The 23562-nt window shown below is 36.0% G+C and overlaps 1 protein-coding gene across 29 annotated transcripts in view; it reads right to left on the reverse strand.

Annotated features, from left to right (window-relative positions):
- EPB41L2 (erythrocyte membrane protein band 4.1 like 2) overlaps positions 1–23562 on the reverse strand; it is a 132151-nt gene that overhangs the window by 16747 nt on the left and 91842 nt on the right. For 13 of the 29 annotated variants that reach the window (XM_068184464.1, XM_068184461.1, XM_068184463.1 and 10 more), the window contains exons 6-13: positions 22363–22405; positions 16523–16598; positions 14852–15070; positions 14325–14412; positions 12931–13083; positions 11748–11845; positions 7063–7235; positions 4022–4203 (exon numbers count right to left, since the gene is read on the reverse strand). In XM_068184464.1, the coding sequence (XP_068040565.1) occupies positions 4022–4203; positions 7063–7235; positions 11748–11845; positions 12931–13083; positions 14325–14412; positions 14852–15070; positions 16523–16598; positions 22363–22405 (1032 nt within the window). Of the gene's footprint in view, positions 1–53; positions 2503–4021; positions 4204–7062; positions 7236–11747; positions 11846–12930; positions 13084–14324; positions 14413–14851; positions 15071–16522; positions 16599–22362; positions 22406–23562 lie in introns of all 29 variants that reach the window. The other 16 variants (XM_068184443.1, XM_068184444.1, XM_068184451.1 and 13 more) reach the window with 4 other exon arrangements.

A 23562-nucleotide genomic window follows, 5' to 3' on the forward strand; every position in this document is an offset into this window, starting at 1 on the left:
ACAGAGGCTTCACCTCTTTGTAAATGCTGCAAAGTGTGCTGGATTTTACAGACCTTTACTTTTTCGGCCCCAGATGTTGAAATTAAGCGACTTGGGTCTTCTTGCACCTACATTGCTGTAGAATGGCTGAAGTAATTTTTGGCATAAGTGGCATGAAAAATGGAAGTTTCACACTGTGTCCTTTTCTTGCTGCACTTTTTATTGTTTCCCAGGTGAAAATTTAAGAATGAGTAACAAACAAAAATGATATACATAATTTATATGGTAAGCGACTTAAATTCTGCAACAAATTTATGGAAAAATGGAATCTAATCCAGGAGTTCTTTTGGGAAAAGAGTTTAGGGTTTGAGTCAAACGCTTAAACACTGTATTTACAAACTGTCTTAAATTTTAGGAATGTTGTTGTATTGGGATGAACTGTTTGCACATATACACATACACCCCCTGTTAAGTGAATATATTTATTTTTAAACTGCAATTCATTCTGTTGGTAATTTTCTGTAGCCAATCTTCACATCTCATCTCCAAGTATTCTGAATGCTTTAAGGGACAGCATTCTTTAAAAAGTGAACCACTTTCTAGCTGTCTCTCCACAAGTACAAATATCAACTGGCAATCTTAGGAAAAGATTTACATGTCAACACTGTGCAAATCCATAAATTTGAAGATGGATTTACTGTTCATACTGTTGCGTTTTGGATTCTGTGTGAATGACATGGTACATATAACATTTTTATTAATTTCTGACTTATCTGTATTTTCTGTAACTACGCTAAAAATTATTGATTGGATTAGGCTACGGAAAAATTGAGAAAATCCCAAAGTCATGTTTTTCATTATTTTATACTTAGACTGGTTTTATAATGGCATTGTGTCATATTCAGCAAGTCTTTAATATGTACATCGGTTTCGCAAACTTTGTTAAATGTAACATTAAATGGATCCTCCTCCATTTTGATTCTATAATAATTGGTTTAATATTTTCTTTGAGGATCAAAATAGAAGACCTTTTTCTAGTGGTATTGCTGTAACATTGCAGCAGACATAAGGAAAGGAGGCAGTATGTCAGCCATTCCAGATGATCAGAGCACATACTGGTGTGACTGAGACTTCTGTACATTTTAGCAGTGTATTCCAAAGAATGCTCAGATTTCAGTGACACAGTCTGACATAACCTGCCATCCCAGCTAATGAACGAAATCAGTCTCAACTGCTGCTAGAGATTAATCAAAGCATGTAAAAAAAGAAAAAGTGCCTTGGACAGACTCAGCTTTGCACACACCCTTGTAGAGCTGAAACATCTGAAATCAAAACACTGATATTTTAAAGTATTCAGTTTTCTGAATTCAGCTTTTAGGAATTTCATTTTTCAGATCTAAACAGAACTTCAGAGATGTGCATTCCAGATAATGCATGCGGGAGACAGGCATTTTAAAACCAATTGACAGTGCAAATAGAACTTGCAAATAGTATCAAATAACATATCGATTGTTACACAGAGCACTTTCAGTATTCAGTTTTATGTCCTCATTAACATTTTGAACTACAATGCAAGTCCACCTGCAGCTCATTATCTGTGGAATTCAATGAGATTATGCATGCTGTAGGAAATTAGGCAGAAAAACCATAAGCTATCTATTGACTAAAAATCCCACAATGGCAATTTTTCACAAATGAGAAATGCTAAAAAGATATAGATATACACCTGTGCAATTGTGTATTGATATATGTATTTACAGGCATGTACACAGACACACCTCTAAACTAGGAAGTGTGCAAAACTGAGAAAGCCTTGTGACAACAAGCATAAATGCAATGTGGAAGTGTCAACATTTAAGCAGCAAAATTACACACCTCCTCTTCCTCTGCTTTGTCATTCAGGTCATTGCCATTAGAGCTACTAAAGGAAGTCACCTTAGGCTCCAGGTAGCAGAGGGACAGAGCGAGAGGAAGGGAAAATGTGAGTGAAAAAGGAATAGACTGGAAAGCAGACAGAAGCAGGACAAAGACAAGGAGAAAAGAGGGGATGAAGGAAGGAGAGGTAATAGGAATATAGTGCTGAAGGCCAGGTGGGAGGAAAGAAATGCAAACATCAGGAAGGCTAGGAAAAGTAATATAGCCATCCTCATCAAGCAACGAACGGAAACTAAAAGAAAGGCATCTGAAGAAGCTGAATGACACGCACAACTCAGTGCTTTTGTAGTCATTTGTATGGATTCTTCCCTCAACAGCAGGGGAGCCTCGACTAGCTAGGGGTCTCATAGATTCAAAGGTATTAATTGGTGAAGCTGTTCTGGTTTTATTATGATCTGATGTTTGTTCCATGGAATTGCACTCTGAAATGTCTGGAATGGTAAGGAGGGGCTCTTCAAAGGGATCTTCCTCTGAAATATCTGAAAGCATGTCGATCTCGGGGACAGGTGACAAGTTTGTGAGATGGGATGACACAGAATGGATGGGCAGTGATGACGGGTGTACGTGAATGAGCTGAAGAAAAACATTCTGTGCACAGTGGAAAATGTAAGCACAACAAAAATGCAAGTTTGAAGGCACATGAAGAGGGGAAAAAAGAGAAATTATTAGTTAGTGAAAACTTTTACTTAGAAGAAGGGATAGCTTTACTAATGCAATAGAAATAAAAATCCCGCTGTGTTTTACAAGCAGCCAACTTGTTTACTTCTGTGGATTATGAAAGGAACCCATTACAAATGTTTTGTTCTCAGGCTGTAAAGAACTATGCACTTTTGAACTGTAGTAGTCACTTAAAACAGATGGAAGCAGACATTCAGAGCTTTGGCAGAAAGGTCAGAGGATAGTGCAGTACACGAAAGACAAGCTGGCACTTCTTGGGTTTATAACTGTTTTCTCTAAGACTTAAAGAGAATCAGAAAGGAAAAGAAGCATCTGCACTAGGGCAAAGAGGAAAAGCTGTTCACAGAATAAGCATATGTAACAAAATCGTACTGAACAGCTTCCTGGAACAACCTCCCGAAATACTGCCTTCCCCTCCACCACTGTTTTGGTGAAAATATTGAAAGATACACCACTTTGAGAACAAGGGAGAATTACCATTTAACCAAGCCCAAAGGCAAAACATTGTAATTTATTTAACCATTTTTCTCCCATAAAGAAACTGTGTGTGCCTTTTTTCTCATCTACTTCAAAATTATTTCAACTTGCCAGCAAACAAAAAAATGCAGCTGTGGTATTTGTTCTCTTCCTACACTTGAATGCAGTGGGAACATATGAACTGCAGAGAGAAACTCAGCAGTCTCACCAAGAATAAAATGGGTAGCTAACTTGCTAAAATGTTTGAGGACAAAATTACTCTTTAAATATTAAAATAAGTTCTGGAGAATTGTTGAAATAGAAATGATCTCCAAGGGAGAATGAGCAGCACTGGCACTTAGGGAGGAAAATTTTACATCAAATCATACAAAATATAGATTAATTTTTTTACCTATTCCCCTAGTAGCTCAAACAAACAAGACAGACAAACAATTGCAACAGGAACAGATCACAGTACTTAACTTTTCACAGAAATCTATACCTTAGTCAACATATAAGTTTTTCAAGGATGAAATAATTCAGCAATGGCTACTAAAACAAAATTGTTACCTATGGTAATAAAACTCAATAATAATATACCCAACTCTGTAGAGTGTACATAACCATGGTACATTAACATTTCTATTCAAGTCTAAACAAATTAAGGAAGTGAATCAAGCATTATTTACCCTTTGAAACATTTTTTCAATAACTCATGACGGCTTATTGAACATTTAAAATAGATTTACAGCAATAAAAGAAACTCCAGGTCAGTGCCATTTAGAAGTTTGTATTCTCTTTTGCTTACATATGCTTACATTAAGTTAAACACACGGAAAGCACTTGGCAATTTTCCTTTAATATTTTAATATAGTGTTCTATATGATACTCAGAACAGATAGACACTAAATAACCTCACATGGATGCACACATTCACATGAATAAATAATTTTGATGTGAAAGTCAGACATACCTTTCCATCCTGAGTCAATTCTAATTGTGGAGTTTTGAGTGGACTTTCATCTTCTTCTCTGCCACCTTCTTTTAACTTGGCCTGACCAGCAGCTTCAAGATCAATAATTTTATCTCCAGCAGCCTGCCCTCCAGGACCAGAAAAGTCTCTTACAAGACTTTGGTCTGAAATACCCATGGGAGCTATTAGAGAACAAAATAATTTCAGCTAATTTGGATAAGCTGAAACATTTTGGTTTTAAATCTTCTTAGGGAAAAACACTTTATGATTATGTCAGCAATGATCAATACAGGCTAGTTTCTGAGTGAGACAGTATTTTTCAGCTTCTTGGCTTTACAAAAGGTCTGTGGTTCCCATTGCACTGGTATGAACAGCAAAGCACCCCATCATAAAACATGCACTTAATATGTATGGAAAAGACCCTCACAGTATCAGACAAGTATTTATCAATTTCTTGATTAGTTTTGGAAGATAAATCGAAGGTATTGCTCTTTTGGGTGTAAAAATCACCATTAAAAAAAGAGAGAGAAATATGAAAGAGAATTTTGTGGAAATTCACTATTTAAGAGGACTACTTTAATGCAATCTAGAAATAGTTATGCATATAACTGTCACAGTATTTTTCACTGGAACTTTAGCAGAACTGCACAAACAACTCAGTGAAAGTAAGAACTTTCCTCCCTATATACTTGCAAAAAATGGAAGGGGGAAATATTAAGAATGTATACTTGAATATAGTCAAAGCACAAGAGAGTAAAAGGCCTTAAATTATCTTCCTCTTATTTGACTCAGCCTAACAGGACTAATGAGAAGGATGGCTCGTTTTTTAAATCATGATGACTGGCTTAATCAAAATAGGAATAATGAAATAGAAGAGAATTCATTAAATGAGGGAGTTTTAATAAATACAACTTTGATACAATCTTAATTCATTTAGTAATGTTATATAATGCCTCCATTAAAGTTGAGAGGAAGAGGTGCTTCTTGGAGTACCTTTGAGCAACATCCTCCTTTGAAAAGTCTAAGCTTCACACCAGAGACTCATTTAAGATGCTAAGAAGCCAAGCCCAGCTAATGGGAAATGTGGCATTTGGGATGTAAGGCTTTGTGGGAGCCTCTCTAAGTTCTGCAGCTTAAACTTCTGATCCCTTTGTGGGTGGCAAATACAGCATTTCTTGGGTATACATTGCACAAGTTCCACAAGTAAGTTTTGATGATTCAGAGTAACTTAGGTCAGAAGGAACATCCAGAGGTCAGCTAGTCCAAACCCCTGCTCAGAGAAGGTCAAATTAGACCAGGCTGCTCAAGGGCTTGTCCAGTTAAGTACCTCCAAGGTTTTTTTAAACAAGCAAAAATTTGTCACTTGTAACTGAAATCTGCTGTGTCTCAACTTGCAGGCACACCCCACTGCCTCATCACCAGGTGCCTCTGAGAAACACATGGCTCTGTTTTTTCTATAGGTTCCCTGTCAGTAGCTGTAGACAGCAATACTTCATTACAGCCTTCTCCTTTTAAAGCTGAAGGACCACAGTTCCCTTAGCCTCTCCTGATACATCACAGGCCCCCAGCCCTCCGGCCAGCTTGCTGCTCCTTAGTGGGCTCATTATTATATGTCACTGCCCATCTAGTACTGTGGAGCCCAAAGAGGAACACAGTATTTCAGGCACAGTCTCAGAAAGTACTGAATAAAGAGGAACAGTAAATTCTTCTGATGCGCTGGCTACGCTTTTGCTAATGTAGCCCAGGACACAGTTGACACTCTCATGTTCACTCGTGTTCAACCTGTTCCACAGGAGTCTCCAGATCCTTTTGTGCAAAGCTGCTTTCAGAACAATGTTTCATCATGCTCAAAATTTTTACCCTGATGCTTCTGTAAGAGTGAAAGTTAGGGCCTGAACACACATGCCTGAGTGCCTGTATTCTGTAGATGATGCACAAGGGATGCCAGAGAGGCTTGATCATAAAACTGTTGAGAGTTGTGAAGAATTCAAATTGTTTCTAGCCAAAAGAAGAAGAGGAACAAAACCAGATTTGGTAACATTGATGTGGTGATGCATTTTTTTTGTTGCCACAAGAAGTCATCACATGCCATACTGGTGCAAGAAGTTTTTGCCTCTTATTTTTAATTTAGTTCTCAGAAGGTAAGACGTGGTAGATTTCCCAAGCAAGTATCACAGTTTGTTCATTCATCATAGTACAGAGAGTGAATATTTGCAGAGGTAAAACTCTTCTATGCAAAAGATTTTTTTAAGAAAATAAGGTAAAGTTGACAGCTCAATTGTAGCTAAACTCACATCACTGTCATGGTTCACTTTTATTCCAGTGACATTGTGCATGCTTGAATCTAAGTCAAGCTTCATGTTATTTTGCTGAAGTGTTTTTCTATAATATATTATTGCAGAAGTGATTTTGAGTAAGACATGTGCTTTTACATCTCTCACACTTAGTGCTGCTGTACCTGCCTTTGGAAAGAATGCCTGTTTCCAATAAAGGAAACCAGAAGGTATTTCTGCTCAAAAAGACCAAATACCAGTAATGACGAAAAAAACCCTTTAGCTATTCAAAGTGAACGCAAAACTGTTTAAACACTGAAGTACTGAATAAATATACTAGGATAGCAATATACTGAACAAAAGGATGGAAAACTCTAAGAAGCAACTCATTCAGCCTTTTCTGTTTAGAGAAGCTCAGACCAACCCAGATCTCAAAAGATACCACTGACCAAATGATTTCATTAAGAGCCTGTAGTGTGTGCCTGTGCCTTCAAGAAGGTATGAGTAGTGTACACAGATGCTACATGCCCAATATAGTGAACTCCATATACCCACAGCAGTGCCATACCATATAGGCGGTGACTGAACTTAATGTTTAGGTCACCTAACACTGACAAGTACCTAAAGTGGCTTTAAAAATTGAAATTCACAAATCTGTCAAATGACCTTCTGGCCATCCGTAATGTTAACATTTCTGAATGTTGGTCAGGTCAAAGTGAAGACACATAATGTAATCACAACACTGAAAAAAGAACTCAAATTTCATACCTCCATCAAGGCTTCTGGAAACACGTTTGCTGGAAGTGCGTTCGAAGTATGGAGCTGGTCTGTCTATGAGGTTGCTGGCCTGTCTTGTTTGCGCCTGCGTACGGCCACTGTAGCGGAACTTGGAACCCAAGGTCAGAAACTTCGCTTTGGGAGGCTGTTCTGGTGATAGAAGTCTGAAAGGGAAATATGAGCAAAGTCAGTTTAAAAGGCTTTATTTTAAGTATTTAATGAGATAATTTGAAGCTACTTATTGTACTTCAGCTTCAGTTCACAGTACATAATCTGTGCTCTTCAAGAAAGGATTCTACTGTAAACTCTTCAAAGATCTTTAAAACAATGCATGTTATTTATTGCTTGCAGTTGGAGTAATGCTGATAGCCATTACATTTTTCCACAGTATGACTAAGCATCTGGGACTCTTATCTTTTGGTGCTATCTTTGTTAAATTTTAATTTTTTGTAGAAAAAGCTGAAAGCGGAAGCCATTATAGGTCATGTAGAATACCTCTCAGATCTCTCCTTAGAATGTTACTTACAGTAAAAGCTATACATCCCACTTCTACTGCCTCTCCTATATTTTGAGGTACCAATACAGCAGCTGCTCTTCCTCAAAGTTAGGGAAGGTATCTCAAAGGTGTATAAAAGGGAATATCAAGTGAAAAAAGATTGAGAAGACTGGAGAGTTGTTACCCAACAGCAAAAAGTTTTAACAGCCTACATTCAGACTCTAGTTTCTTTACAATGTCATTTATAAAATTATATAGGTTGATGTTTGCTGTATATAATGACTGGGGGAAGAAGCATATTGTGAAAAGGGTGAGAAAGAGAGTCATAAGTACTCTTAATGCTAGGTATGTGTATTTGTACCATAAGTGTTGAAGTCCTTATCAGAAAGTCCAGAATGGGCTACCCAGGGAGCTGCTGAAGTCACTGTCCCTGGAGGAGTTTAAAAAAAGACTGGATGTGACACTTTTAGTACCATGGTTTAGTTGATAAGGTGGTGTTAGGTTATAGGTTGGACTTGATTATCTCCAAGGTCTTTTCCAATCTGGTTGATTCTGTGATTCTGTACCACCATCATGTGAGTTTGAAGACATCCCATCCTTTCTACATCCCTGAATTTCCTTCAGTAACTTCAGACTTCAAGATCATACTCATCTAACCCTATTGCTTGTACTTTGTTTTTGAAATCTGACCATCAACTGCAACACTGAGGGTCCACTGCCATCCTTGCTGATAAAGCAAACAGTCATCACTGCAAGAAACTCTTCCCAGTCCCCACTTCTCTGGAAAGGCCTTTGAAGTTGTTTTCTGGATCAATGTAATGTCGCAATACATGCTCACCCATCATGGCCTTCTGTCTCTCTCTCTCTCTGTAAAACTATCAAATTATTGCAGACAAAGCTTCTTGATTTGAGAATTTGCAAAGAATGAGCAGCTTGCTGAGCATCAACTTCTTTCAAGCAGACCCAGTAATTCATGTGCCATTTGTACTGAGGATGGCACAGATGGGCAAGCAAGAGTTCAAGCTGTTTGACTTTGACTTTGTTTCCCTCTTCTGAAACACTTGCACAGAAATACCTGTGTCAGTGGAATCCAATCCAACATATGTTAAGGCACTATCCAGTACTGGGTTCTGAAGAATACAACAATCATTCTAAATGTGTTTCTGCAAAACTGAAGAATTTTCAGATGGCTAGCAAACAGAACAGTGAGCTGTTGTGAGCAGACCCTGGCTGATACCAGGGTCCCAACAAAGACACTCCCCTTTCTCAGCTGGACAAAAGAAAGAGATGTAAGAAGCAACTTATAGGTGAGCTAAGGACAGGGAGACATCATTCACCAATTGCCCTCATGAGCAAAACAGACTAGACTTGGTAATAAATTCATTTAATTCCTTATCAATCAAATCAGAATAGGAAATGAGTAGTAAACCTAAATCTTAAAAACATCTTTCCCCTTTTCCCTAAGAGAGGATGTTCATTGGGGCACTAGCCAGAAGCATACAATTCCCCATGTCTAAGATGCATATGAATGCACTTAAATCTTTATCTGTTCCAACATTTATAACAATTCAAGACTAGTCTTTCTCCCCATTGTTTCCAAGAGGGAGTGCATTATGTACTAAGACAAAGAAGCCTAAAAGGGTCCAAGGTTCTTCAGTTCTTGATTTTCCATTCTTGGCAAGGCTGCAGCATTAACTGCCATTTTTATCTTCTACCCTGCTGAGATAAACTTTTAATCTTTTAATGTGGAAAAAACAAGGGAACTAATTACTTCCTGATTAAGGCCATTTGAATGGATTTGTGTATTACAGGTTTAATTACGTAAAATAACTGAAAACTATGCTTTTACAAGGCATTCTGAGAAGACGCTGAAAAAATAATGAAAATATCAAATAAAACATCATAAAGCGGAAATATAAGCATGTCTCTGCAGATACTGGTTAAGATCCAGAGCTGCCAACTAAGCTTACCTCAAAATTTTTATGTAGATAAATGGTTTGACTGCATTTTTTATGTAGACTGCTGCTGTTTGAAAATGCTACTGGAATCCTCTAAGTCTGAGCTGATAACAAGTGAATATAATGCCCTTTGGTAGCCATTTTCAATACAGTTAATTACAATTTTTATAAATAGCTTCATATACTAGTGAATTTCCTATACATTATAAGAACAGATCTTAATGTGATTATATGAGACAAACTGAAACATTACTTAAGACAACACAAGGAATCTTACCATGTTATATAGGACATGGTAAGAGATTTGGAAGCTAAAAATATGCATTTAAACTGTATACAATTTACTGTGGCATCATACACAAGCTTTACACATGCTCTGGATGAGCTACAGTCTCTTGGACTGTAGCAATTGCTTTCTGCTTTTTATCTTTGAAGGGAGATAGAGCTGGCTTTATTTTACTGTTTTTAAATCAGGATGAGAGGTTCTAAGGATTTTGTCTCTGATGACATCAGTGAAGTATATGGATTTACAGAATGGTTCAAGTATTTGTTACATAATTCTTGTTATAATGTCATTCCTGGTTAGGAAAAGTCACTTCTGATTAGAATAAAATCCAATTGTTTTTATTATGTCAGAATTTCTGTAGTAAGGTTATTTCATAGCTATTAATGCTCCTGCAAGCTTTGAGACTTGCAAATGGTAGTTGTCAGTTTAGGATTTTTGACTTCCATAAGATTTGCTTTTTCCTTATTCAGGTCTATTTTATTACTATAAAACTAGGAAATACATCTTACCAACAAAGCAAATCACTGCATGAATTATTTGAAGAGTATTAATAAACTCTTCACTGTAGACAGAATTGCATGCTATTTGTGGTAATAGACACCACCAGCCAAAGCAGACTTCAAATTTTCAAGAAGAATAGAATGCTGGACTGTGTTAATAAATGAATCCCATCAACATGAAAAAAAAAAAGTCAGATCTGGATTTAAAAAAGAAGTGCTTCTAAATTAAGCATTTGGAGACTGATTTATGCTGAGATTTGGCAATTTCAGCCTAAGTTCTACCTTTGCATTCAAGAACATACTACATTCAATTAATGAACCTGAATACTGAAAACCATCTAATGAGACAGTTCCAGTAATAATCTGCTTAGACCTCCTGGTCCCCAAGTTCTCTGAAGTTCTGTCTAGTAAGCATATTCATCAACAGGATTGCATCTACTTTAAAACACAACTGTTTGTGTTTTTTTAATAAACAGGCTACTGAAGGAGAAAGCTTACCATTACACACCCTTGGTACTGTGCTTTGAAGAAAAAACTCAGATTCAATGCCTATCCAATTAATAGGAGATTCAACCTAAATCTGTGGCTCCTAGGCTGCAGGGAGCACATGCACACCCTCATGGAATGTGTGTTGTTATAAAAATTAAACAATGTCAAAATCCTTTTCAGTGGAGGAAGTAGACAGAGGAACAACTTTGAGGCCTGTTGTTAAGGTGCTCGTTTACAAATAGATCATAGTTTCAATGACCAATTCAGCATTCTATGTTCCTCAACTGCAGGAGAAAAAAATGCAGAGGATGTTACAGATTATTACATAAACAAATAGTCTGTTTAAAGTGATTCTGTTTTTTGAAGAATGATTGTGAACTCAGCCTAGTTCATAAATAAGGAAAAATTCAGCTAGAAGGATTTACACTCAGCAGAATGTTCAAATTAATTAAATGAAGATTACTGTCAAGCCCATCTTGTGATGATGTATAAGGCCTTTTTAGATGGTCATTCTTAAAAGTTAGTCTCTCAAGAAATCAGACCACAAATCACAGAATGTATCAGGCTGGAAGGGTCCACTGTGGGTCATCTGGTCCAACCTCCCTGCTCAAGCAGGGTAATTCCAGAGCACATGACACAAGATTGAGGCCAGGCAGTTCTTGCATACCTCCAGTGCTCCGTGACCACTTGTTTAGTTCCATCCTCTTAGCACTCTGGAAGTCTGGATAAAGCAGTTAATTGTACTTGAGACTTTAGGAATTGGTAATTTAGGATCAGTTATTGTCAGGGTATCTTAATTTGGGGTCAGTTATTGTCAGGGTATCTTCTGTATAAGAGGTGATACTGCAAGGGGCAAAGAAGGGGGAAATCTTTACTTTCCTCCACCCTTTAAAAGAAAGATATGAGCATACCTTGCTAAGTAGGGGAAGGAGAGAATTATCATTTACCTGAAGAAAGTATGGTGCTCCACACAAACCTTCCATAATCTTTTAGCAGCCCGATGGTTTGGCAGTTTGAACCCAATAGTGCTCTCAAACTGTTCCAGCTGGAAAGAATCCACAAATAAATTAATCCATTTCCTTAAGCTGGCTATTAATTAAGAGGTAGAGTTCAGATTGTTCCATTACTGTATCAAGCTGTAATATTCCTGCCATAAAACTTCATAAGATTTTAATTTTTTTAAATGTTAGGATTTCCAGCCTTTTAAAATAATTATACTTGGTGGGCTATGTCATGGTGGATAAATTGCATGAAGTAGTTATACTGCAGGTTGTGCTTTGCACTTTGCTTGGATTTAATAAACATCTGAAATCTATATGGCAGTGTTAAACTTATATGATCTGTATCACTATATAATACTTTCTTAGCAAAAATACTTGATCCATGAACAGCATAAGTGAATGCAAGAACAATACATCTGCATTAGAAAACTTTACATAACTACAATGTTAGTATTGTAAAATTGGTGTTTGGATGTCTCATTTTATTTATTCACACAGTAAAAGCCACCTTAAACATTTTACAGTATAAACTTAAAAAACATTAGAGTATTTGACATTTTGAGTTTTTTTTTTAATTTCCTGTTACAAAGGGCTCAAAATGTAAACATGCACACAGCCCCTTCAGCAATTCCCAGAAACTTTTAGCAGCAACTGAAGAGAAAGTTGAATCCACTACTTCCACGGCAGCTAACAAAGTTATAACATTCTACAGAACAACTCAAGTCTTTGGTTGAAGACACAAACTTAAGGTGCTGACATTTAGTGGACAATTATACCCAAAGAGGAAGAGCAGCTGGCTCTCTCCCAGGACTACAAGTTTGCACTGTCAGAATTTGGCCAATGTAACTAGCTTTTTGCTTAAAAAACCCAATAAAATATCAAGACAGCTTCTATTAAAAAAAAAAAAAAAGAAAAAAAAAGAAAATAGATCTTCTTCTTGGTTTGCCTTTACTAATCAAGACAGGTGTTTAATACAATCATTAGACTCTGAAGAGGAAAAAACACTCGTAAGTTCTGCTTGAATATATCATAAGCTTATGAGGACAACTGTGGAAAAAATGAGGATGTTTTCTAGTTGCTGGATAGAAGTGATCTCACAGAAGAAACAAGACTGAAAGGTGCTACTTACTTCTGCTGGCCTGACTTTGATGTAGAAATTACTTCGCTTGTAGGAAATCTTCAGAATTTTTGGCCAAGCGAAGCGGTTGATCCGGAGTCTGTCTTTGTAAATCAGCAGACCATTAGCACATACACCCAGCATGATATCCACACCTTCAGAATCCTACCAGGTATGAGACAATTTCATAAAAATCACTTCAATAACATCCCAAACAAATAATTATTGCTGACATACCTTGAGGGAGTATTATAACTGGGACATGTTTCATATGCAAACCTGACTCGGACAGTGAGATTCTTAAATCAGAAATAGCCAAGTATATTCATTTTATAGGAAGGACTTTGGACTCTAAGTAATGGTTTTGGCATTCATATGCCACAGTTCTGGGAAATTCTTCAATATTCTGGTAACAGGGACTAAGTTAACAATTTAAAAGCAGGAAAGGTATGGCCAGTGTGTGTGCTAGCAATAATTTCAACAAATATTAAAAGAAAAATGAAAACCAGGCCTGTCCCATTTATAGCAGTCAGTGGAAGTCTGAACAAGCTGGTGATCAAGGTGGTCTTTTACAGTCATGTACTATTCCAGCAAAGATAGAGGAGGTAATGGATAGATTTCTGAGCATTCTCTTTCACTGACAGCATTTGATGCTAGTTTTATGGGCTACAAAACCAATCACTTACTGATACACTACACAATACAGCAGAATCTCATGTCCTGCCCAACAACAGGTCAACTACATCAAATGCCCAGCACTGTCATTACAGAATTGCTTCGCTGGCAGAACTAACAAAACAAAATTTAACCATGTTTCTCCAGTACTTAAAAGTCTTGGTTTTCTTTTTTAAATGCAAGACTGATATGCTCACAATACCTTAAGTTTCCTAATAATTTGAGATTCTGGATTTATGAGAGGGAGTGGGAGGAGGTTATTAGTTTGTCTTTTGAGGTTTTAACAAAAAAAAATTCCACTTGAAATGAAAACTTGATTTGACCTACCCCAGGAAGTGGAAAAAGCACCAAAATCCTCCCCCATGACCTCCCCCTCATATTTTTTTAACTCTCATGGTACTATGAAAACAATTACATGTTCCTTTAGGCTTTACTTTATTGGCCCCACATATCCTTGGCATAGAAAATATGACATTTTAAATGTCTTTTTTGCTCTTAGGAGTGAAATATTATTTCCAAGCTGCACATGTCTATGCACTAAATAAACTTATATATAAATTCTACTGATGTTAGAGTTGTAAACTGAGTAATTATTATAACAAAGAGACAAAGGCCTACAGCCAAAAATTAAGCATATGACTTTTTAAAAAATAATCTATATACATGTTATTTTCTATAATACTTAGCATGTCTATCCTAAAACAAAACCAAACAAACCCAACCCCCAATACCTTGGCATGATGTAAATCCACTCCATACATGGAGAGTCTCTTAGCATTTTCTAGGAACTGGGAATCCGCCTGTGCTGGAGTCAAGCCCCTAAAACCATTGAACAAGCTTTGAGTTTATTGGCAAGAAACCAAGTGTCAAAACTGAGTGGAATCCTGGAATTCAGACTGCTAGAAAAACCTCCATTTATAAGGTATCAAGGGCATTTTTGCTCTACAGGAAAAGTGTTCTTTCACAGCATATTATTTTACTTGAGTACAGATTTCTACCCTCACTCCTTCAAACAGATGTATGTTGCTTAAACTAATTCATATAAAAATACTTTTTTGCAAAAATTCCCTACCAAGCAACTACTATTTTCAAACTCAACTGTCTAAACACATCAAAGTAAGGGCTTTTAGTTACATAAGAAATTATTTCCAAAGTAACAATAAGTTTACCTCAGCAGTTTTACACACACTCTTACAAGAATTGATATAAATGTGACAAAGCATGATGAGTTCTTTTAATCCCACTGTATCTGACATACCTGTGTGTTTTGTGTAGCTCAGCCACTTTCTCTTCCATTTCTTGAGTCTGATTGGGTGCAAACTGGAATTCACTGATATAATCACTGCTGTGCTCCTCTGGGTCATGATCACCCAGCTCAGCCTGCAGGGTATATGAACCAAGGAGGGCATGAGTCACAAAAGAACAGGGCAGTCGGCCAGATACAATATCCTGGCGAAGCTGAAGGCACAAGAAATACCTGCAAGACAAAGGAAAAAAAATCAACCAAAGAGAAAGAAGAACAAAGGAATATGGCAGAATTCATCAAGATGCATGTAGTTGGGTAGGTGTGTTTTAAAGTAAGCAAATACATTAATAATGACCTTATATTATTTGAGCATTACTACCACACAGAAAATTTCACTTGATTTTTAAGGGTCAATATTACTTTCATAAAAAATGTGAAAAGCAGGAAAAATTCTGATTTCCAATATAAATGAGTAAAAAGCTATGTTGTTTTAAACAAAAGCTGACTTAGGAACTTGTTTAGTTCACATTGTAGCCTGCAGGTATCTATGGTTTAAAAATATAAGCTATGCATTTCTCTGACATTTCCCTTTGGCTTTGAACTTTTATATCCCTTGCAGTCCACATGCTAATCATATCATGTAATACACAAAAGTTTAGTTTACTACTGAAACCATAATTACTTTTCTTAAACTGTGTATGTATTAGAATTCAGTCTTTCAGATACTGTATACAGCCTTCCACCACATTTAACAAGTTAAAAATCAGCAGACATGCCCACCTTAGCAGAGATTTTTTTTTTGAATGTAAGTGAAATAAAGTCTTACTAGTGAAACTTAGATTGAAGATATAATAAAAAATGTTTTTATGAGTTGAGCACGCAATTGAAAAACCAACCAACTCACTGAAAATTTTCAAAGAAAATACACACAACTTCTTGTAAATACACTCTGTACTAAATGTCTTTGATGATGCTACAAATCCCTATCGGTAGCAATATATTAGCTGCACACTTGCATAGTTGTCTTATTTTGTGCAGAAGACTGATCCAATGCAACATGTAGTAATAACACATATCCTGCCTCAGCAGAGTCAGCTAACTTTAAACCAAAGTATTTAGGTTTCCTGTAACTCGTGATAAAAACTAATCAGTTCTCTGCATTCTATCCCCAGTTATCAGCCTTGCAATGCTCCTTTTAGGTGCTTACTATCCACCACATTCCAAGTATTTTCTATCTAAGAAGTCTGGAAGATAATTATTTTCAGGTTTTATTATGTTTTATGGCTTTATTTAAAGCACATGGGTAAATCCATATTTTCATCCACATAATCTAGATAATTACTGAAGTATCTTGTATCCCTTGAGCTTTGCTCAAGACCCCCGTGCCCTCATTTGTTTCATAACAAAGCAGCAGTCTGATAATAAACCACCGGCTTCTTTCACATACTATCACTCACACCTTACCTGCTGCCCAAATCATATCCCTGCTTATCATTTAATTCTTCTTGCTCAGGTTTTTTCCAGAAGTTATCATTTTACCTTTTCAACCTTGTTCCAAAAAGCAGTTGATGTATGTAAGAATATCTACAGTGTACAGTACACAGAATCTGAAGAAGAAATCCTATGTGGCTTTTAAATTAGAGTAACAGTAATTCAAAGTTTATAATTAGGAGCTGTGCATACCTAGTGATGTCTTCAGTCAACTGTGATGGATCAGGGGGATAAAACTTCACATTAAAGGTGAATATCCAAGGTAGACCTAAACATGGGAAATATCTGATTGTTAATCTCAATTAAGTCCAAGTAAGCAAAGAAAAAATTTTATTGAAAAATGTTAGAAAGTAGAATAAATCCTTATCACTGAAATCTCGATGTAAGTTTTTTTCTGTTTTTTACTGTACATTATTAAGCATAGATTATTTTCATTAGCAGGTAGAGACCTACAGATATAATGAAAGATTAGCACGTTAAAATTATTTTAAAATAATGTTTTACAGTAAGTTACACAAATATCAGAAGGCATATTTAATTTGAAAAAGACCACAGTATATTAACACTTTGAAGGTATCATGTGTTCAAAGGCACTTGCATTGAATTTGTGTTTATTTGCAACTCCTCCAAGGCTAACAGTCTCCTCCTGTCTAAATTTAGTTTGAGAGACTGTACAGTAACTGTGAACATGAGATATCAAAATGAGCTCTATGTTGTTGTATATAACAGAAAGATAATAAATTATTCATTGAAAATGCATGGAAGACAAAAATATTAGCCATTCCTACTTTAAAATATTTTTCTGGTAAACTCCACATTAAACAACTACAAGAGCAGTGATATTTAAATTCTCATATGTTAGAACTGTTAATAACACATGCATTTTTTTAACCAAAAGCATGCCTAAAACTACATTAATAGTTTGAAAAAGTATAAAATGTTGCCTTTAGTCATAGCTCTGTTTTAAAATAAATTTTTAAGATTTGAAAGCTAAGTCAAACATCAATAATTAAAATACATTTTCAGAATGTTAGTATTTTGGACAGTAAATTATTTTAGAAATCTGTGTTACACAAAAAAATCATGCTTTGAAAAATATGTCTTTCTACAGCAACAGAAAAAGACTGAAATGCCACTTTCAACACAATGCTAGAAAAAAGTGCTGACATTATTTAAGGTTACTTTCTTGAAAAAAAAAAAAATCTGTTCTGAAATTCCATATATACTAAAGGTAAAGAGGTGTGTCAGAATTCCTAATGTCTTCCAACATTTAAAAAAATATTTTGGTTTTTCAGACATGGCTATTCACTGAAGCACTTCATTTTTTGTTTAAGTGTGAACCTCATTCTACACCTGGCTGCTAAGCCACTATTTCTTTTTGAGAGCTCCGGGTTTTAGTGTATCTTAACATTCCCAGTTATCAAGTTTTTGCACAATTTTGTGTACAAAATAAGGCAGGACCCTTAAATGAGGTCTCATTTATCACTGCACTGCCTACTGCAATGCAGTGCAAAACAGAATTAAGACAAAAATACCTTGGGGAAAAAAAGTCTAACAGTAATGAATACATACAGCATAACAAACACAGTTGATGATGGAATAGATTAGCCTACTTCCATCATCTCCCAGGGAATCAGCATAATTTAAGATGCTGATATTGGGTAAACCAAAGTGATGAGTATGAGCAATAGGGCCAAACTATCTACACAAAAAAGCATTCAAGGAGAGCTGTCATGCTAACAGAGCTGGAGAAATGGATGAAGGATGTGTCCTTCCACACTGGTACTAAACCAGTTTTCAAGTTTTTTCTGGTCTAAAATTGCAGTTAAACTAGTCACATACGAATTCCTGTTTAACTGCTGCTCTTTCTGGTCAGCATTTCTAGAGCTAACTTTCAGAAAGCATTGCAACCAGGAGACTTAGGTGTGGTTTGAAGAAAAAAATAAACCTGAAAAAACTATATTCTCTATAAAAAAGTGCATAAATCTTCTGAGTGTGGGGTTTTGGTTTTTTAAAATCATGTCTCTACTTACACTGATTAAACTTCTAATTTATTGAAAAAATATTGAGGTTGATTTTTTACTAAATATTTTCTGGACAGCTGGTGACCATGTATTTTACCTGATTACTGAAAGCACATTTATCCCCTAAATATAGAGTACCAAGTTTATTGCAATGTGCACAGTCTATATTTCTGCTTCACACTAAAGCAGACTTTTCATAGCTGCATGAATGAGGCAGATAATCATAGTTGTCCTCACATAATAATGCACATTCTTGCTGGCTCTTCATAGACTTGGTAGCCAAGACAAAAAAAAAAAAAAAAAACAACCCCAAAGATGATTTAAAATTGTATTTAGCATTCTGTCCCTGATAAGGCTCTCTGTTTTGATTTTCAGTAGTATGGGCTACAGAAATGTCAAAAATTTTCCTAGCCAACTTGTTACATCAAAAATGCTTCTGTGGCAACTTTAGGCCCATTCTTAGAGAAAAGAATGCAATATAACCAATCAGCTAGCAGCATATAATTAACATGATTCATCCCATTTAAACTGGGAAAAAATCAGTGAGGGTTCTTTTTTCAGTAAAGGCTTTTTCTGGCTTTTACTCATGATCTCTCGTATGTCAGCTTTTACAAGAAAACCCTTCTCTTGGCACAGGTACTTAGTTCTCTTCAACAATAGCAATCTAAACTCTAGTGTAATCAGCTTAGATGAAAATTAGCTACAACACTTACAGATATATAGCTAAATATATATAAAATAGAAGGATATAAAATAAAGTGAACCTGCATAAAGTGACCACCATATTTTGATGCCTGAGCATACCCATACATTTGTTAGCATTAAAATCAAACAGCCAGAGTTGTGCACCTAAAATGCGAGCTCTTTCCTAATTAATTAATAAAAACTACTCTTAGTTCTCCAGTCTATTCTGTCCCCAGAACATCTGAACCCTCTCAATTTCTTACAAGACATAAACCACAAAATATGTGATGTGGGAGTATTTCTGCAGTAAAAATACTAACCATGCTGCAGGCTAGAAAACCATTAAAATGACATAAAGTTACCTTTGGTTTAAACAGATAAATTCTCAAATTGCATTTTGTATAAGGGTGACCCAACAGACCCTCTGTGTCATCTGAGATTTGACTATTTCAAGGTCATTTGCTATTGCCTGTACCATCACAATATTCTAGCTGTGATTCTCAGTTTTGGAAAAGCCTGAATCCACTTGAGATGTACCAATTTTCAAAAAGATAGTGACAGAAATGTAATTACCTACCTGTCCCTGAAAGAAGTAATTAGAGGTTTTAACACATGCCAGTGGATAGCCAAGTACATGAGTTAAAAAAAGTCAAGAATTCATTTTCCTGAAGAGATCAGGCTGGCTGAAAGCAAACAAGATTTTTGTCACCTTTGTAGCCCTGAGAACAGAGACAGTAATTTGTGGATCATGTTCATTAGCTGAAGTAACATCAGTAATTGCTGAGATCCAGCATAATTGCCCAGCCAAAGGCCAACCTGTACAAGTAAGAGATTACACAGAGGGGCTGAGGACTGTGACACAGCAAGAGACAGCCTGCAGAACATGACCTGGGGGAGACTACAGGATTCTTATTTTGCCTTTCCCAATCACAGGTGGTACATACATCCCCAATGTGCAGAGTATTGGTGTTGCTCACATTTAAGAGAGAGACAGATATTGTAAATATTATGTTGCAAACTGATGTGCTGAACTACATTTCTGAAAGTGTCACCTTTATGTGTTCAGATCAATGTATTTGTCCAAATACACTTATCAAGCATGCTAGTGCTTCAGTTTGTGCCATACAACAGAAAAAGAAATCACCAAATATTCAGAGTTGGCAGGGACCCACAAAGATCAGCAAGCCCAGCTCTCAAGTGAATGGTCCATAGAGGGGATTGAACTCACAACCTTGGCTTGTTTTTTGCTTTTTAGCACCAGGCTCTATCCAACTGAGCTAATCTCAGGTTCAAAACTTCATTTGGTTAATGGTCATTTCCAACTTTCAAACAGTCTAATAGGTTTTATGGTTATCTTAAATTTAATGAGTATTTTTGTACACAGGATTTCCATTCTTGATTAAAGACAAACGTATTAAAAATTAAGTCTGAGAAGAAAAAAGTCTCATTACTTGATACTTATGTAGCTGGAGGATTAACTGTGACTGCAGTAAGATTCCAGTATCTGGAAACTTTAATAGACTAATGATGAGTAACACAACTAACAGTATGCTAATTACTTGCATATTGGTGTAAGCAAGCATCATTTTAAAATCCTTAAAATCATGTTCTTACTTCACTGTTTGTTTTATTGTGCCTATCAACTCTGAAATCCTATAGACCAAAGGAAAAAAAAATCCCATCATGATTCCTCACTCAGTAACTGGACTTGTTCTCCAGTATAAAATGTAGGTCTTCATGCTGTATGGAAAATCAAACCCCCTTAACATATATTTCTGTAGTGCATATGATATAGTATTAAAAATAACTTTGTCTAGTGCATCAAAAAAAATTTCAGGTCAGTTCTTACACTTCAAATTTGTGACACTAACTCGTAGGCTACATAGCATGCAAATTGCTACAGAATACAAAAAGATATGAACATTTGTATCAACAAAGTTGATACAGAAACTATCAACATCCTCCATCTTTTGTTGTTTATTAAAACCAAACCAAACAGCCTTTAACCTGCTTTGGACAACTAATAGATTTTCACTGAAGACCTGCAGAAGTTCCAATACCAGTAACTTTTCCTTAATTAAAGGTGTGGGTGCTACTTGCATATTAGTACATTCACCATTTTAATAGGTCTAGTTTGCTTACACAAGAGCATGTTGGATAAAAAAAATCAGCCTCCAAGGATGCCTCTGTAACTTTAATTTCTATAATGAGAATATAAACCACACCTTCCTATTAAGGGAATTCATCTGTTTGTCATTATAAATAACACATTGCTGTTCTTAATTACAAGTACAGTCAGTTTCTTAGCTTAAATTCTCGTGTTGTAAGGCTAGGCTTGTAAACATTATCATCACCATCTTCTCCCGACTTTCCTATCAGGTACTACCAAAAGGTTTCCATTAAAAACAAAAGAACACAAACAAAAACCATAGTTTGGCCACAAGTGGGTAAAGCAATGGCGAAAGTTCAGTAAGGTCAAGGGCTGTCTAGCATGTTTTAGTGGCCACTTATTTGTGATATATAGACTCAGGCAGAGTATCACCTAGATTTACTCTTCATACACTCCCCATTTAATACAAAAGCTACCCAGCTAGTGAAGAGCTTTGACAGAGCTTTATGCAAGCAGAGTAAAATAAATTGCTCATCATGTACTAAGTATAGGAAGTAGAAAGGCATTTCAAGCAGATTCAGTCTGAAAAGTACTGCAGTGAGACATTCCAAGATTATGCTCACTATTCCATCTCCATTCTGAAAATGATGCTCACTATCAAAAAAGTCAATGGTGGTATTGAAGAATATTCATTTTCTGTAAAACATATTAATTCTCTTTTTGTACGTTCATATTCTTCTGGTGATTCTTTAAAGTAAGAAAGTCCTATGGCAACAATCATGACCATCTTTGCATGATCGCATGCTCCATCCAATATCAGCACCAACTATCAGCACAAAGTTAAAAAATATCTACAGTTTCAAGAGGCAAAAATATCGACTATTTCTCACAAAACAAGGGAAAATTTTGGGACATTAATATATTTGATTTGTTTCTAATATAATGATTAATCATTATAATATAGTGATATAATAGTAACATATAGTATAATCATTAACTTCTGCAGCATAATGCTGACTGACTCCCTCTCCACTATTTGGACAGGGGATGGAAATAGAAGATTTGCTTCCTGTTTTAAGGTGAATACATCACTATCAGAAATTATTTTAAAGCTGTAAGCAATCGACATCCAGGCTAGTAAATTTATGAAGAATATTTCTGTGAGAAAAAGAGAGGAGAGGAGCATAATAACATCTGAATATAGAAGTACTTACTTCGAATTTGTCTCTTAATTTCCTTTGAAGAATCTAGCCAGTTCTGAAAAAAAGTAAAAGCAAACCACAGCCAGCATTTAAAATCCTCAATACCAAAAATACTTTGATATAATCTGTGCAACATATTAATTAGCTTTTACATTTCAGTTACTACTGACATGTGCAAAGAGACTGTTTTGTGGCAGATCATCCAAAAATTAACTTTCAGAAGTGAGACTAAGGAATCTGTAACATATATTCATCAGTAACTCATGCAATCCTGTTTACTAGTTTTACCCATACATGTTTAAAAAAAACAGGTTAAAAGACTAGGAACATAAACCTTTTAACTACATTTACTGAGACTTTCCTTTATCGAGTTTGAACCTTTACTTCCCATGGCCACACACACCACAAGCACATTCATGGAAGAAACATGCATAAAGCCGGTCTGACAGCAAGTCTTGCAACATTTCAAAGACAGACGTGAAATGCAGGGAAGAGTTAGACACTGCCATGTGAGGCCAAGGAAAATATCTGCTTTTTCATAGGCCACTGCAGGTACTCGCAGTTTTAAAGTCTGAGGGAATACCTCAGTGCAGCATAAATGTTGCCAAAGGCTTATTTCTACCAATGTTTCTCACCCACCTTAGCAAAGCAGAGCATCCTGGGTATAATGTGACCCACTTTTTTCTATCTATAATAGCAAAAAAATTCCAGATGCAACACTGTTTCCCAATACCAAGTCTCTCAGTGTATGTTAGGGGCTTTTGCACCAGAAGTCCATCCTCTTTCAAGAAGACAAAAATGCTAGTCTAGTTTCACAGATGTGTGTGAATTAGGAGGATGTGGAACTACATTTCTGCAGTAGTGCAAACCTTTAACATAGGTCACCCCTGCTGACAGAGACTGTGTCTCCCATTAATATGGACCAACACACCAAGATCCCTGTTGTAAATGAGCTTGGTCCAACTAGACTTCATCACCAGTGCACCATGTGTATATTAGATTAATATTATTTACAAATTAAAAGCAAAACCCCTTTATTATAATTTATTATAATTGTAATGTTTTTAAAAAGACAATTTCACATTTCTTGCTTTGTCTGTGATCTCTACTTTTCCACAGCTATGACAATTTTTCCAGAGAAGTCAAAGTCCATAACATTTTTACAAAGGAAGAGTTAGAAATTACTTCTCCAAAATCCTGGATACCATTTAT

This window comes from Anomalospiza imberbis, chromosome 3 (assembly GCF_031753505.1).
Source record: "Anomalospiza imberbis isolate Cuckoo-Finch-1a 21T00152 chromosome 3, ASM3175350v1, whole genome shotgun sequence".
NCBI lineage: Eukaryota > Metazoa > Chordata > Aves > Passeriformes > Viduidae > Anomalospiza > Anomalospiza imberbis.